The sequence below is a fragment of the Salvelinus alpinus genome, chromosome 38, assembly GCF_045679555.1.
Source record: "Salvelinus alpinus chromosome 38, SLU_Salpinus.1, whole genome shotgun sequence".
Lineage (NCBI taxonomy): Eukaryota > Metazoa > Chordata > Actinopteri > Salmoniformes > Salmonidae > Salvelinus > Salvelinus alpinus.
Genome location: NC_092123.1, coordinates 9,671,167 through 9,685,232, shown reverse-complemented (window position 1 = coordinate 9,685,232; position 14,066 = coordinate 9,671,167). Strand labels below are relative to the sequence as shown.

General features: G+C 45.9%; 1 protein-coding gene across 6 annotated transcripts in view; it reads right to left on the bottom strand.

Annotated features, from left to right (window-relative positions):
* Positions 1-215: 215 nt before the first annotated feature.
* Positions 216-14,066, bottom strand: part of LOC139566504 (activin receptor type-2A-like) — a 42,364-nt gene continuing 28,513 nt past the window's right edge. For 4 of the 6 annotated variants that reach the window (XM_071387790.1, XM_071387789.1, XM_071387792.1 and 1 more), the window contains 8 exons: positions 13,285-13,308; positions 9,065-9,214; positions 8,610-8,753; positions 7,633-7,778; positions 6,786-6,900; positions 6,377-6,515; positions 5,945-6,075; positions 216-5,075 (listed from right to left, as the gene is read on the bottom strand). In XM_071387790.1, the coding sequence (XP_071243891.1) occupies positions 4,881-5,075; positions 5,945-6,075; positions 6,377-6,515; positions 6,786-6,900; positions 7,633-7,778; positions 8,610-8,753; positions 9,065-9,214; positions 13,285-13,308 (1,044 nt within the window). In that variant the 3' untranslated portion in view covers positions 216-4,880. The remainder of the gene's footprint in view (positions 5,076-5,944; positions 6,076-6,376; positions 6,516-6,785; positions 6,901-7,632; positions 7,779-8,609; positions 8,754-9,064; positions 9,215-13,284; positions 13,309-14,066) is intronic. The other 2 variants (XM_071387793.1, XM_071387794.1) reach the window with 1 other exon arrangement.

The following is a 14,066-nucleotide window of genomic DNA, read 5'->3' as shown; positions in this document are numbered from 1 at the left end:
TGAAAGACATGGGATCCCAAACCATCCCCTCACGGACTGACAATGAATGACCTGATTAAAATGTTTCTGGCATGTGTATATTCCCTGTGTGTAAATAAAATAAAACCTAAGACCCATTCAATGCTAAACGCTGCCATCTAGTGGTCTGTTTTCTGAAACCAACATTATTAGATAAAAACAATTCATAGATGATTTCAGATAGACAACATCAGCAATGAGCAGTCACTATACTTTATTTCAGGGACAATAGCATACAATTTCTCTGTACAATATTTAACATCCACTTCTAACCAGGCATCTGAAAAAGTCTGTTAAATAACTTGCAAAGCATACAAATTATTGGCAAGTCCACTTGCCAATAGAACAGTCATTTGTGCCAAGTCACACTGTTCGACTATCAGCAAATACAGAACCGAAGCTAACCTAGGTTTAGCTTTAGGGTTGTTTTGAGAGGAAGTGTGTTACAGAAAACACTGTCTGCTGGTCACATACAAGGGTTAACATTCTTGCAACACTGCTGGAACATTGTAGCAATGGTATCTCAATGTTGTAGTGTAACGTAAGGGTCTGAGCTAGGATGTCTGAGGTAAAACAATGACTATTTTCACACTACTGAGTCAACCCGAACCATACTTTGCTGGCTCTGATATCTTCCGATCACATTGTCATTTTCAGCTTTCTTCCAGCAACTATGGTGGATGCTTAACCAGGCCATCTCTATCCAACTCGGTTCGGCTTAGTTTGGCTCAGCTCAGCGGTGTGAAAATGGTATAACTGTTGATTCAGGGTTCCATTTGAGGGAACTTTGATCAGACCACCTTAGAACGAAATTAGTCTCATCTGGGGAAGGAAGAGGGACCGTTTCGGGCCATTTGGGCCATAAATTGATACAATTTAAAAACATAGATATACAAAATAAACAGGTAAAATCTTATTATGTAATAATTCATTTATCTGGGATATTTTTTTTCGTCTTTGTGATATATTCTAATAACCATAGAAACAACCTCATGCTATATCCATCATCTACAATCTAAAAATGACATGTGTATTTACATAATGTGCATTTCAATATTCCAGCCAGTCTGAAGTCACATGTTATTTGGGCTTTCTGAAGTTGATCTGAAAGAAAATCAACCCTCACAAGAAGGCCAAGGTCTGATCAACTAAGAAGATTGTAGCGGGGTTTGGGGTTTTAAAACGTCTGTACAGTGAAATCAGCTTTGTAGAAGTAGCTGTGGTTTAAAAATAAAATCATGTGCACAAAATGATACCCTCAAAATACCAGAAATCAGAGGATCACATCATGGCTACATATTTATTTTTTCTCAGAAGCACATACGACAATCAAAATAATGCAGTAGAACTGTAGTGATTGTATATCAGACTGTTGGTTCACCACTAACTGCTTGGAAACTGGTGCCCCTTCCACTCTTCCTCCAATGCCCTATGCTTGCTAGTTGCTATTGCTGAGCGCTACAGGGTTCCAGTGTGTAGTGAGGGAGGGGGGGGAATTCACAGTAACAGCCACCATTCTATGGCTTTCTCAATTCAAATGTCCTTGAATCTTCGCATCCCCTCTCCTCCTCCTCAACCATATTAGGCAAGGAGACAGGATGTGAGGAACCAAGGAAAGACTAATTGCGATAGAGCCTACATCCGCTGCGAGACCACTGGCCAACTGCAGCCTTTACCCCCCGAGAGTACAGACACAATCTAGTAATACAGTTGGGCCTCCCCTAAGTCCGTTCCACTGTCTTTCAGATATAGGTAAAGCAATAATTGTTTGAGTTGGCACCTGCCCACCTGCTCTCTGTCTAATACCCGAAAGCTCAGCTCAGCAAATCATTAAAACATCAATAGACAAGATTAACTGTTTAAAAAAATGCTACAGTGGTGTGAAAGTCGCTCCTGCAGCAATGCAAGTATGTACGCACTTGCACCATTCTGCACGGGTTGCATATACTGTAGTAATTACTGAAAAGCATAGTATTGAATCCCTGAACGTTGTTGTAGATGTTGTAGTTCCAGTTAAAACACTGACGAGGTGTGAAAAGAGAGAATGCAAAGATGAACGCATCATCATCAGTGTCAATGTCACCCAGAAGACAAATCTGAGCTCATACAACAAGCTAGAAATGGTATACAGAACACATTCACAAATCAAATTCCAGAAGGACGACGAGAGTCATCCTTGTTTTGCCCAGGGTGGGTCTACAGTAGTAACGTTGTCACACTGATTAAAGGCTCAACTGAGTTGAGATGATAGAGAGGCTAGAAGTAGAGATGTTTTAACACTATGGTTGAGATGGCACCAGGAAGAGAGAGAGTCAGTGTGAAAGGTCACCCGCGTCTCAAAGCAGAAGGGTAGCAGCTAGGGACTGGAGAGAGGAGGGTAGTAGCAAGGGACTGGAGAGACAGAAGGGTAGTAGCAAGGGACTGGAGACAGAAGGGTAGTAGCAAGGGACTGGAGACAGAAGGGTAGTAGCTAGGGACTGGAGACAGAAGGGTAGTAGCAAGGGACTGGAGAGACAGAAGTGTAGTAGCAAGGGACTGGAGACAGAAGGGTAGTAGCAAGGGACTGGAGACAGAAGGGTAGTAGCAAGGGACTGGAGAGACAGAAGGGAAGTAGCTAGGGACTGGAGAGACAGAAGGGTAGTAACTAGGGACTGGAGACAGAAGGGTAGTAGCTAGGGACTGGAGAGACAGAAGGGTAGTAACTAGGGACTGGAGACAGAAGGGTAGTAGCAAGGGACTGGAGAGACAGAAGGGTAGTAGCAAGGGACTGGAGACAGAAGGGTAGTAGCTAGGGACTGGAGACAGAAGGGTTGTAGCAAGGGACTGGAGAGACAGAAGGGTAGTAGCAAGGGACTGGAGAGACAGACGGGAAGTAGCTAGGGACTGGAGAGACAGAAGGGTAGTAACTAGGGACTGAGAGAGCGAGAAGGGTAGTAGCAAGGGACTGGAGAGACAGAAGGGTAGTAGCTAGGGACTGAGAGAGCGAGAAGGGTAGTAGCAAGGGACTGGAGAGACAGACGGGAAGTAGCAAGGGACTGGAGAGACAGACGGGAAGTAGCTAGGGACTGGAGAGACAGAAGGGTAGTAACTAGGGACTGAGAGAGCGAGAAGGGTAGTAGCAAGGGACTGGAGAGACAGAAGGGTAGTAGCTAGGGACTGAGAGAGCGAGAAGGGTAGTAGCAAGGGACTGGAGAGACAGACGGGAAGTAGCAAGGGACTGGAGAGACAGACGGGAAGTAGCTAGGGACTGGAGAGACAGAAGGGTAGTAGCAAGGGACTGGAGAGACAGACGGGTAGTAGCTAGGGACTGGAGAGACAGAAGGGTAGTAGCAAGGGACTGGAGAGACAGACGGGAAGTAGCTAGGGACTGGAGAGACAGAAGGGTAGTAGCAAGGGACTGGAGACAGAAGGGTAGTAGCTAGGGACTGAGAGAGCGAGAAGGGTAGTAGCAAGGGACTGGAGAGACAGAAGGGTAGTAACTAGGGACTCAGGAGAGACATAAGAGTAGTATCTACGGACAAAGTGAGACAGAAGGGTAGTAGCTACGGACAAGGAGAGACAGAGGGGTAGTAGCAAGGGACTCGAGAAGTAACTAGGGACTGGGAGATACAGATGGGTAATAACTAGGGAGTCAAGAGAGACAGAAGAGTAGCTTCCTGAGCTTTTTTAAAAAGAAGACCAAAGGATAACCAAAAGGCATGCTCACATCATTAAATACTCGGTTGACACAGCAAGCCAAAATAAGGAAGAAGTGCTTTTTAAAAATCATTTTCAATGAGTTAGGGGGTTATTGAAATATTCTTAAAATGTAGGATTAACATGTTCTCAATAAAAACGATTTAAAACCGCAAGGAAGGACAAAATGAGGAAAAATAATAAGTACAAAAAAAATCGTGCAAAGAAAAACAAGAAGGCAGATGTAAGTGTGTAAATGTATGGTCATACATCTCCTGGCGAGCTAGTTTAAAAACTGGTGATAACGATTCTACTTTCACCTGCCACAGCTGTACAGTATACAGTTCAATAATACCAAAGTAATGATGTCATCTGAATGGTTTACAGAGATTGTTGTCGTCATAGAAATATACTTAATAGAACTAGAAACAATAGTAGTTTTGTTTCTAGAGTTGCAGTGTTGTAATGAAGATGGAACTGAGGTATACCTTGTTGATTCGAGGGAGGTCTATGGTTTTGCTTTAAAAGTAGTAACGCTTGGAAATGGATCCCCCCCTTAAAATAAACCTTGACAGCAGCAGTACACGTGACATTCAAAAGCTGTTTCTTATTGGCATTACAATTGTCATTATCATATAAACACAGAAAGGAAACAGCAAAGGAATTTTAAAACAAGTCGCCCTTTTTTCTTTACTGAGCCGTAACAGTTCTTCTTGGAGAGTCCATCCTCTTCCCCTTCCTCTTCTTCGAAAATAGAACAGAAGTCTGTTAGGAGGTCCTAGTGTTTTCGTTCATATATAAAATATCCCTTTTGCCCAGCTCACAGGGTTTGTTACGACCTAGTGTTGCTCTTTTGAAGGATTCTGTTGCACAGTTTGAGGCTCGCTATGGGAGTCCAACTGAATCCAACACATCATGATACTATGAAGTGGGTAGAAACCAAACCAGTGTTGGTGGGCACAGCCAGGTATTTCCTGAATGACAGTAGTGTAGCGCCCAGCACTTAAACACACCACGCCATGCCAGCACACCCATCTGAGGGGGTCAGGGGTCAGAGATGAACCCGGGATCATCCAGAGTTCATGATCCTGAACGGGCCACTCTGGTCGATCAATGTATACCTGAAAACATCCAATCAAAATAGCTCCATGTCCACCACCTGGCACGTCCAGTCAATGTCCGTCCATTCATAGGCTGGACTCTTTGGGAGGGAAGTCCACGTTGGTCACCATGGTGACGACGGTGACAATCTCCTCGGGGGCGATGACGTTGGTCTGGCGTTGCATCTGGATGATGCGTTCCTCCACGCAGCCCGCCGAGAGCCGCGCCTCGGCCTCGTGATCCCAGCACTCCTCGATGGTCTCACACAGCATCACCAGGCCCTGGGACAAGCATAAGAGCATATATATGGTCATTTAAGCCGAAGTTTTTATCCCAAGCATCTCACAGAACCGTCAACATTGACACGCGCAGGACTTGACACGCGCAGGAACCCATAACCCTGATGTTGCTGGCTCTATGTTCTAACCCATTGGTTTCCAACCTTTTTCGGTTACTGTACCACCAACTGAATTTTGCTCTGCCCGGAGTACCCCTGAAATATCCCCTCATGTGCATTTTACCAGTAAACATATGGTCTCATGAGTCCTAATACCCTTGGTTGGGAACTGCTCTAACCTACAGAGTAATTGGAACCACATGCAAATAAACAATGAATGATCTATACGTTTGAATCGTCATCCTATCCAGTAACACCCCCAGCAAACCCACTATACTCCTAGTGTGTACTTACTTCACTATATACTTTTCATGTGACAGCGTGTCCTCACCAGTGGTGTAAAGTACTTCAGTAAAAATACTTGAAAGTACTATTTAGGTAGTTTTTTGTGGTATCTGTACTTTACTATTTATATTTCTGCCAACTTTTACTTTACTACATTCTTAAAGAAAATAATGTACTTTATACTCCATACATTTTCCCTGACACCCAAAAGTACTCGTTACATTTTGACAGGAAAATGGTTTGCTTAACATGTGAAACGATTTTTACTCTTAATACTTTGAAGTATATTTTAGCAATTAATTTTATTTTTGATACTTAAGCATATTTAAAACCAAATACTTTTAGACTTTTGCTCAGTTTTTACTGGGTGACTTTCACTTTAACTTGAGTCATTTTCTATGAAGGTATCTTTACTTTTACTCAAGTATGACAGTGGAGTACTTTTTCCCACCACTGGTCTTCACTCACTGTGTGTTTCTGCCAGCACTCTCGGAGGCAGGGCCGTAGCTTCTTGTGGACCACCACCTCCTGCATATCCTCTAGAGACGGGTGTTGGCCGACCTCCTCCTCGAAGGGCAGTGTGTACTCATCCACAGGACCTGCAACAAAACAAACACACAGCGTGAGAATACAGAGAAAACACACACACACACACCAGCAGAGAAGCCACACACACACACACACACACACACACACAGACACACAGACACACAGACACACGGTGACTCCTTTGGGATCACATTCGGCAATGTAAGTATTCTGGTCACTTCCGTCAGCTCCACATGGAGTCAGCAGTCGGGCCGTGTCCCCGAGTCACTGATCCTTACTGAGACGCACAAGGTCAACATACCCGTTGCAAACACACGAGGACACACACACGCACACACATTTTTCTCTCACCATCTGCAGCGGTACAGCGAGCGGCCAGCTCCCACAGCACCAGCCCCATGGCGTACATGTCTATCCTCAGGAAGGAGTCTCTCTGGAAGTTGATGGCCCCCTCCAGCACCTCAGGGGCCATGTAGCGCCTCGTGCCCACCTGGAGAAGCACAACACAAGGCTACAAGGTTACACACTGTCTCATGTCAACAACACACTGCCCTAAGGTCATAGTTCACTCCGAAATCAACGGTTGTCCGATATTTACGCGCCTCTTACGGACCTCAATGTGGGATATTACACCGGTTTTGAAGTCTGAACATGTATTTGATTTTGGAGTGAAATGCAGTATCCCTACATTTGCGGATAATGTATTCACCGATTTCTGCAGGTTAATACAGCATCAGAATAACCAGCGTCATTATTTTACCTGGCCGTGGGCGTCTCCTGCTGACTTCCCAGCTTCAAACTTCAGGGCCAGGCCAAAGTCCGCTATGCAGGCTGTCAGGTTGTTCTTCAGAAGCACGTTCTTGCTCTTCATGTCCCTGTTGGAGCCAGAAAGAGAGCGATAGAGAGAGGGATAAGTAAACAGCAGACAGAGGAACAAGGGGAGTGGGCCTCAATTCTATTGATGTGATGGAATGTATTCATTCTACTAGCCGTAACATATATGCATGTGTGTGTTCTGGTCCCTGTGACCTACGATGGTGTCAAACCCAACCCCCCCCCCCCCCAGAAACAATAACGTTTTTTTTTGTATTTATTTATTTTATTTCACCTTTATTTAACCAGGTAGGCCAGTTGAGAACAAGTTCTCATTTACAACTGCGACCTGGCCAATATAAAGCAAAAATACAGAGTTGCAGATGGGATAAACAAACGTACAGTCAATAACACAATAGAACAATCTGTATACAGTGTATGCAAATGGGTAAGGAGGTAAGGCAATAAATAGACCAATAGTGGCGAACCAATTACAGTTTAGCTCAACACTGGAGTGATATATGTGCAGATGAGGATGTGCAAGTAGAAATACTGGTGTGCAAAAGAGCAGAAAAAAAACATAAAACAAATATGGGGATGAGGTAGGTAGTTGGTTGGATGGGCTATTTACAGATGGGCTGTGTACAGCTGCAGCGATCGGTAAGCTGCTCTGACAGCCGATGCTTGAAGTTAGTGAGGGAGATATACGTCTCCAACTTCAGCGATTTTTGCAATTCGTTCCGTTTTTGATTCAAGGTAGGGCCCGGGCCGAGCCGATACCACCCCCCACCCACCTGTGTGCGACGGCGGGCTTGTGTCCGTCCTTCAGCCCAGGGATGTCCTCGTGGAGATAGGCCAGGCCACGGGCCAAGGTCTGGGAGATGTGGCACAGCTCGTTCCACGACACCACGTTGGCCTTCAGGTAATCAGTCAGAGAGCCCTGTGGGGGAAACACAATTAGTGTTTGTCTTTTTTCTATTCACCCTGCAGGATTGTACGCAGGAAAATGAGGACATCTCTGATTCTGCTACAGCTGTGACATGACAAAGTAGTTGTAGTAACACTGTCCAACCACTGGAGGGCAGACAACCTGTAGTTGCCAGTCATTGGAAACCTGCTTCAGGGGCTGACCCTGTGCTGCTTCCAGCCTCTTGGTATATGTGTGGCAGAGGAGGCTGGTGGGAGGAGCTATAGGGGGACGGGCTTATTGTAATGGCTGGAATGGAATTAATGGAACGGAGTAAAACAAGCGGTTTCCATATGTTTGATGTGGAACCATTTATTCCATTCCAGTTGGTACAATAGTCCGTTCCCCTATAGCCCCTCCCACCAGCCTCCTGTGGTGTGTGGTGTCTGGTCGGTTGGGGTTTTAAGAACAAATAGACCAGGGTTCCCCAACCGGCGACCCGCAGGCCAATTTTATTTGCGACCCGCGGGCTAATTATATTTGAGACAATTTTTGGGGGGTCTTTTCAGCTCCAAGTGATTTTAATTTTGGAAATCTCTTCCAAAGTATTCCCATGCATAATAGAGAGATATATGAGATTGTATACAAATGAAAGCAAGGTTTAATTTTTTGTTTGTTTTTTTGTCAAATATATCTGTTCGGGCTTCTTGTGGTCAATTTGCAGTCTACAAATGATTTGTAATTATGTTCCGGCCCACTGACCATCCTGTCAAGAAAAAATCGTGCCGCAGCTGAATCTAGTTCATGATCCCTGAAATGGACAAATGTAAATTTCAACGGACAATCAAGTTTACGTATTCGTACGTTGTCGTGATAGGCTGTGATGAGCCAGAGGTCTATGTCCATGTTGTTTTCTCTCTTCTCCACACCGATAAAGTGGAGCAGGTTCTCGTGTTTCATCCCACTCAGGCTGTAGATCTCATACTCGTTCTGCCATGACAGCTTGTCCTGCAGGCGACACCCCCAACACACAACATTAGGTTCTCTGTAGCTCAGTTGGTAGAGGATGGCGCTTACTACGGCAGGATTGTGGGTTTGATTCCCGGGACCACCCATACGTAAAATGCTTGCACACATTACAAAGTCGCTTTGGATAAAAGCGTCTTCTAAATGACTTATATTAGCTATTTCACCTTGTGTGATGTACAAATATGACATAAATTGAACACGATAACTAATAGAGTTAAACCTCAAATCAACCAATTATTTGTATAAAGTCATTTTTATATCAACGGTGTACCTCAACTTCCAACTCATACCTGAATGGGGAAGACCTTGACAGCCACGTAGTCGTTGAGGAGCTGAGCCTTCCACACACAGCCGAAGCGCCCCCTGGCTTTGATCTCGATCAACTGCAATGGCTTCTGCCCCATGATGGGCGAGGGAGGGGTGTGTGGTCCCAGTTGTTCCTGTAGCAGAGGGCAGGCAGGGAGATAGACAGCAGGTTGGTACTGGGATCAATGAAAACACTCATACACTCAACACTCACTGTACTACCACTGCGCCATAGAGGCTACATACTTGGTGTTGGGCCATTTCAATTCAGTCAATTGATTCAGGAGGTAAATTGAAATGCCAATTCTAATTTCCATCGTTGCTTCTCAGTTGAGAATAGCGGAGAGAGAGCAGGTGCACGGCACGTCCTCACAGTATCCGGTCCCCACATGATGCCGATACACCGGATACAATTTTATTGTATCTAATTAGTTCCGTCATTGCGCTAACAGGAACAGCCTTTTTAAACTCTAAAAGCTGTGGAATTGCTGGGCACATACTTGGGAAGACAGATCATTATTATAAAGAGTCCGGACTAGACAAAACATTGATGAGAACCTGATGAGATTCATCAGAAAGATTTCCATCATGGAAAACGGTATTAGTTAGTCCAGACAGAGTGGTGTGAACGTTTAAAACACTGTCTGCAGGGATCATTCCAGGACAAGGAGAGGGCATTGCTGTATTCTACTTCAGTTATGTGGTGCTGTGGGGCTCAGTTGGTAGAGCATGGCACTTGCAACGCCAAGGGTTGTGAATTCGATTCACACAGGGGACAAGTACTAAAAAAAATTAAATGCACTCACTACTTACTGTAAGTCGCTCTGGATAATGACTAAAACGCTATAAGATGAATGCAACGGTGATAGAGGATGCCTCCCTACGTGGTGCACTACTTTTGACCAGGGCCCATAGGACTCCGGTCAAAAGTAGCGCACTATATAGGGAATAGGGCGCCTTTTGGGGCCGCACCTAGAGTCTCCCCAAAAATATCTCAAGGCCTTCACAGGGCATTAGCTCTGTCAGTCCTACCGTCTCTTCAAAAAAATGGACCAACATCCGCTTTCAATTAGATCTTTCCATGTTATTACAGGTCTATTTGAAGACCAAGGGTATCTTTTACAAATCCTCCCACATAAAATATAGAGTAAATAAGAGACAGAGGAGAAGAGAGAGGAGAGGTCTGGGACTTAGATGAAGCTAAGGTAATAAAGAGAGGGGAGGGAGTCTTCAGCCTTAGATTATTGTGATGCGTCCAAATGGTTCTCTCTTTTCTCAACTACTTTGGACCAAGGCCTATATGGTTCTGCTCAAAAGTAGTGCATTATATATGCAACAGGGGGCCATTTGGGATGCCGGCGTGATCGGCAGGGTTGAAAACAAGGAGGGTGTGGCAGTGGCTGCTGTCAGAAGTAATGCCATGTATATAGCATATTTATATCTGGGTAGTGTATCGCATGAAGAGCAACATGATACGAGTGGCCTGGATGGGTCGAGCCTCTCCCTCTGGTGATGGCGTAGGGCCGGGTTAGTCTCATATCAACAACGTGGTAGAGGGAGCAAGTGTTACAAATTGTGTGTGTGTGTGTGTTCCAAATATAAAAATGGGTCAAGTCAGCTGGTCCTCTGGATTAAAACTAATCGCTTCCACGTGTGACTTTCGAGAGAGAGAGAGAGAGTAAGATGTCACCACTGATGTGGAGCTCCAAAACCGAACAGTACGTAGTGGCTGGTTCAATGGCAACCATGGATGGAAAGCGGAACAAGTGAGGGGTGTTCGGAGGGGGGCATTGTGGCCCTGCAGAGCTGAGGAATGGTGAGAGAGAGGTTGGGGCAGACTCTGACATTGAACACGGTCTCAGTAAACACACCAGACGCCATCCTGCCCTACACGCTTACTCCTGGATTTCCCCATAGTTTCAATAATTAATCAGACGCTTGAAAGCTGAGTCGTAAAAGCAGGTTTGAAAACCATATTGTGTTTAATGGAGAGACGCCCCTGGGTGGAGAGACGCCCCTGGGTGGAGAGACGCCCCTGGGTGGAGAGACGCCCCTGGGTGGAGAGACGCCCCTGGGTGGAGATACGCCCCTGGGTGGAGAGACGCCCCTGGGTGGAGATACGCCCCTGGGTGGAGAGACGCCCCTGGGTGGAGAGACGCCCCTGGGTGGAGAGACGCCCCTGGGTGGAGAGACGCCCCTGGGTGGAGATACGCCCCTGGGTGGAGAGAGGCCCCTGGGTGGAGAGACGCCCCTGGGTGGAGAGACGCCCCTGGGTGGAGAGACACCCCTGGGTGGAGAGACACCCCTAGGTGGAGAGACGCCCCTGGGTGGAGAGACGCCCCTGGGTGGAGAGACGCCCCTGGGTGGAGAGACGCCCCTGGGTGGAGAGACGCCCCTGGGTGGAGAGACGCCCCTGGGTGGAGAGAGGCCCCTGGGCACTGATAAAAGGCCCTCAATAGAATTCCACCCCGTTTATATGGCATGACAATAATCATGCGATACAGTACCCAGATGTAAATAAAAACAAACAAACAATTGTGTTGTTTATTTACGGCCAATTTACGATCTGGTCCGTCCTTGGTGGTGGTAAGACGGTTATGAATCGTGGTGTGTGACCATATTGGCACCATACAGTGCACTACTTTTAACCAGAGCCCTATGGGCCCTGGTTAAAAGTAGGGCACACTATAGGGATAGGGTGTCATTTTGGAGGCATCCTTGGCTAGCACTGTAGTCACACATGCAACAAGGAGTGGTCGCATTGAAGGACTGTTTTGTTTCTAAAAGCCTAAGTCCTCAGGAACCATGACACAGCCAAGGAGGCTAAGGAGCATTCACAATAGATACCAGCTGTACCACGGGACAATTGGGAAGAGGTAAGCCTAGTTAACCCTGTTAATGAGGTGAGGGCAATTCCGTCAGATCCACTGACCACAGATCCACTCTAAAGACCTAGGAGGAGTCTCAAATGGCACCCTATTCCCTATTAAAGTGCACTATTTTTGACTGGGGCCCACGAGCTCTGGTCAAAAATACTGCACTATTTAGGGGATAGGGTGCCAATTGGCATGCAGATCATGTCTTGTGCAACATGGATGATGGGCCCCGGTCAAAAGTAGTGCACTATTTAGGGAATAGGGTGCCAATTGGGATGCAGCCCTAGGCCTGCGTCAGTGGCAGACAGTTCAAGTAAAGCACTACAAAAGCAGGAGCGGCATCTCTTTCTCGAGAACTGTTCTGATCCCCTTGGCTGTGTACAGTGACCGGTCAGTCACAGTGTCACCTGACCCAGGCTCCGTTCACCAGGTGGTTGGGTGGCTGAATGGCGTGCATTACACTTTGTCAGCACACCACACTGTGCCACAGGAAATGTTAAAAATACCTGACGTCATCTGCACAAACCCATCCAAACCTGACGCATGAGGCCTTCAAACAATCCAACATCTCCGCTACTTCAATTACAGCAATTGACATATGACATTGAAAGCACCACATGCTGCTGAGGGTTAACAATAGTCCCTTGTTTACGAAACGTTGGCTAAATGTTGACCAGCGTCACATCAAAGGCCATATTTGTATTTAAATTGGTCTAATGCCGCTTTCATCCATGTATTAGCACAAGACACGGGTTGCGTCCCAAAAGGCACTGTATTCCCTACACAGTGCCCTACTTTTGACCAGAACCCTACGGCCCATGGGCAAAAGTATTGCAGTGTTTAGAGAATAAGGTTTCATTTCAGAGGCAGCCTTTCCGTATTCAGTGGATTCCAACCCCTCTTTCATGTACATGTCGGCACAAGACATCTTAGTAGCTACCCTTGGTTGCATTGCAACAGACAAAAAGTGCAAAATATTATCATCCAAAGTGGACATCCATGCTCATTGAATGCATTTTCTACATTGACCGACTCATGCACTTTGATTGGTCATTGGTTGATTCCATTGTATTTAGCATTACAAAGGATTAAAAAAAAACACATAACGTCCATGCAAAAATAGAATTAAATAGAAAATCCATAAAAGCAACGATGACTCACATATAGAGGACATTTCAAAAATACATTAAAACATAAACCCATCCCAAAGAAAGAAAAACGACAATCGGGAAGCAGTCAGAAATTAAATGGGCCCAGTTATCAAGCTCCCTCCCAACCAAAACCCACTGAAATTGAAAAGTGTTGGAGTTTAATTAAACGTATCTTACCTCTATCATTATATGAAAGGCGTGCTTGTTATAGGATAGAAAAGAGGCAAAAAGAAATGATTGTTTTCAGTGAGGGTGAAATGGGGGTAGATAAAGGCGGAACAGTCACGTCCCGGATGATAGATGACTCTCTCTCTCCCGCTTTCCTCTTGGGCCTGTGGTGTGAAAGCTGTGGGCCACCTCCCTTTTCTTCTCTCTCACCCCTCTCTCTCCTCTCTCTCCTCCTGGGTCTGGCATGTGAAAGATGTGGCCCTGTGTGTGTAGTCAGCTACTGAATCAATTCCAGCTTCCCCTGACCTCTCATGGCTGTATGAAAAATAGAGCCCCGATAACAAATATGTGAACAGCATCGTCTGGCGCCGCAGCATGTGATGACCATGTGTTTGTGCTTGTGTGGGAAAGCGAATTTATACTGAGTATACGAAACATCTTTCCATGACAGAGACTGACCAGTGAGTCCAGGTTAAAGCGATGACCCTTTATTGATGTCACTTGTTAAATCCACTTCAATCAGTGTAGATGAAAGGGAGGAGACAGGTTAAATCAGGATTTTTAAGCCTTGAACAGGGCTTGGTGGTAGGTGCCAGGCGCACCGATGTGTCAACTGCAACACTGCTGGGTCTTTCACGCTCAACAGTTTCCCGTGTGTATAAAGAATGGTCCACCTCCCAAAGGACCTTCCAGCCAACTTGACAACTGTGGGAAGCATTGGAGTCAACATGGGCCAGCATCCCTGTAGAACGCTTTCGACACCTTGTAGAGTCCATGCCCTGACAAATTGA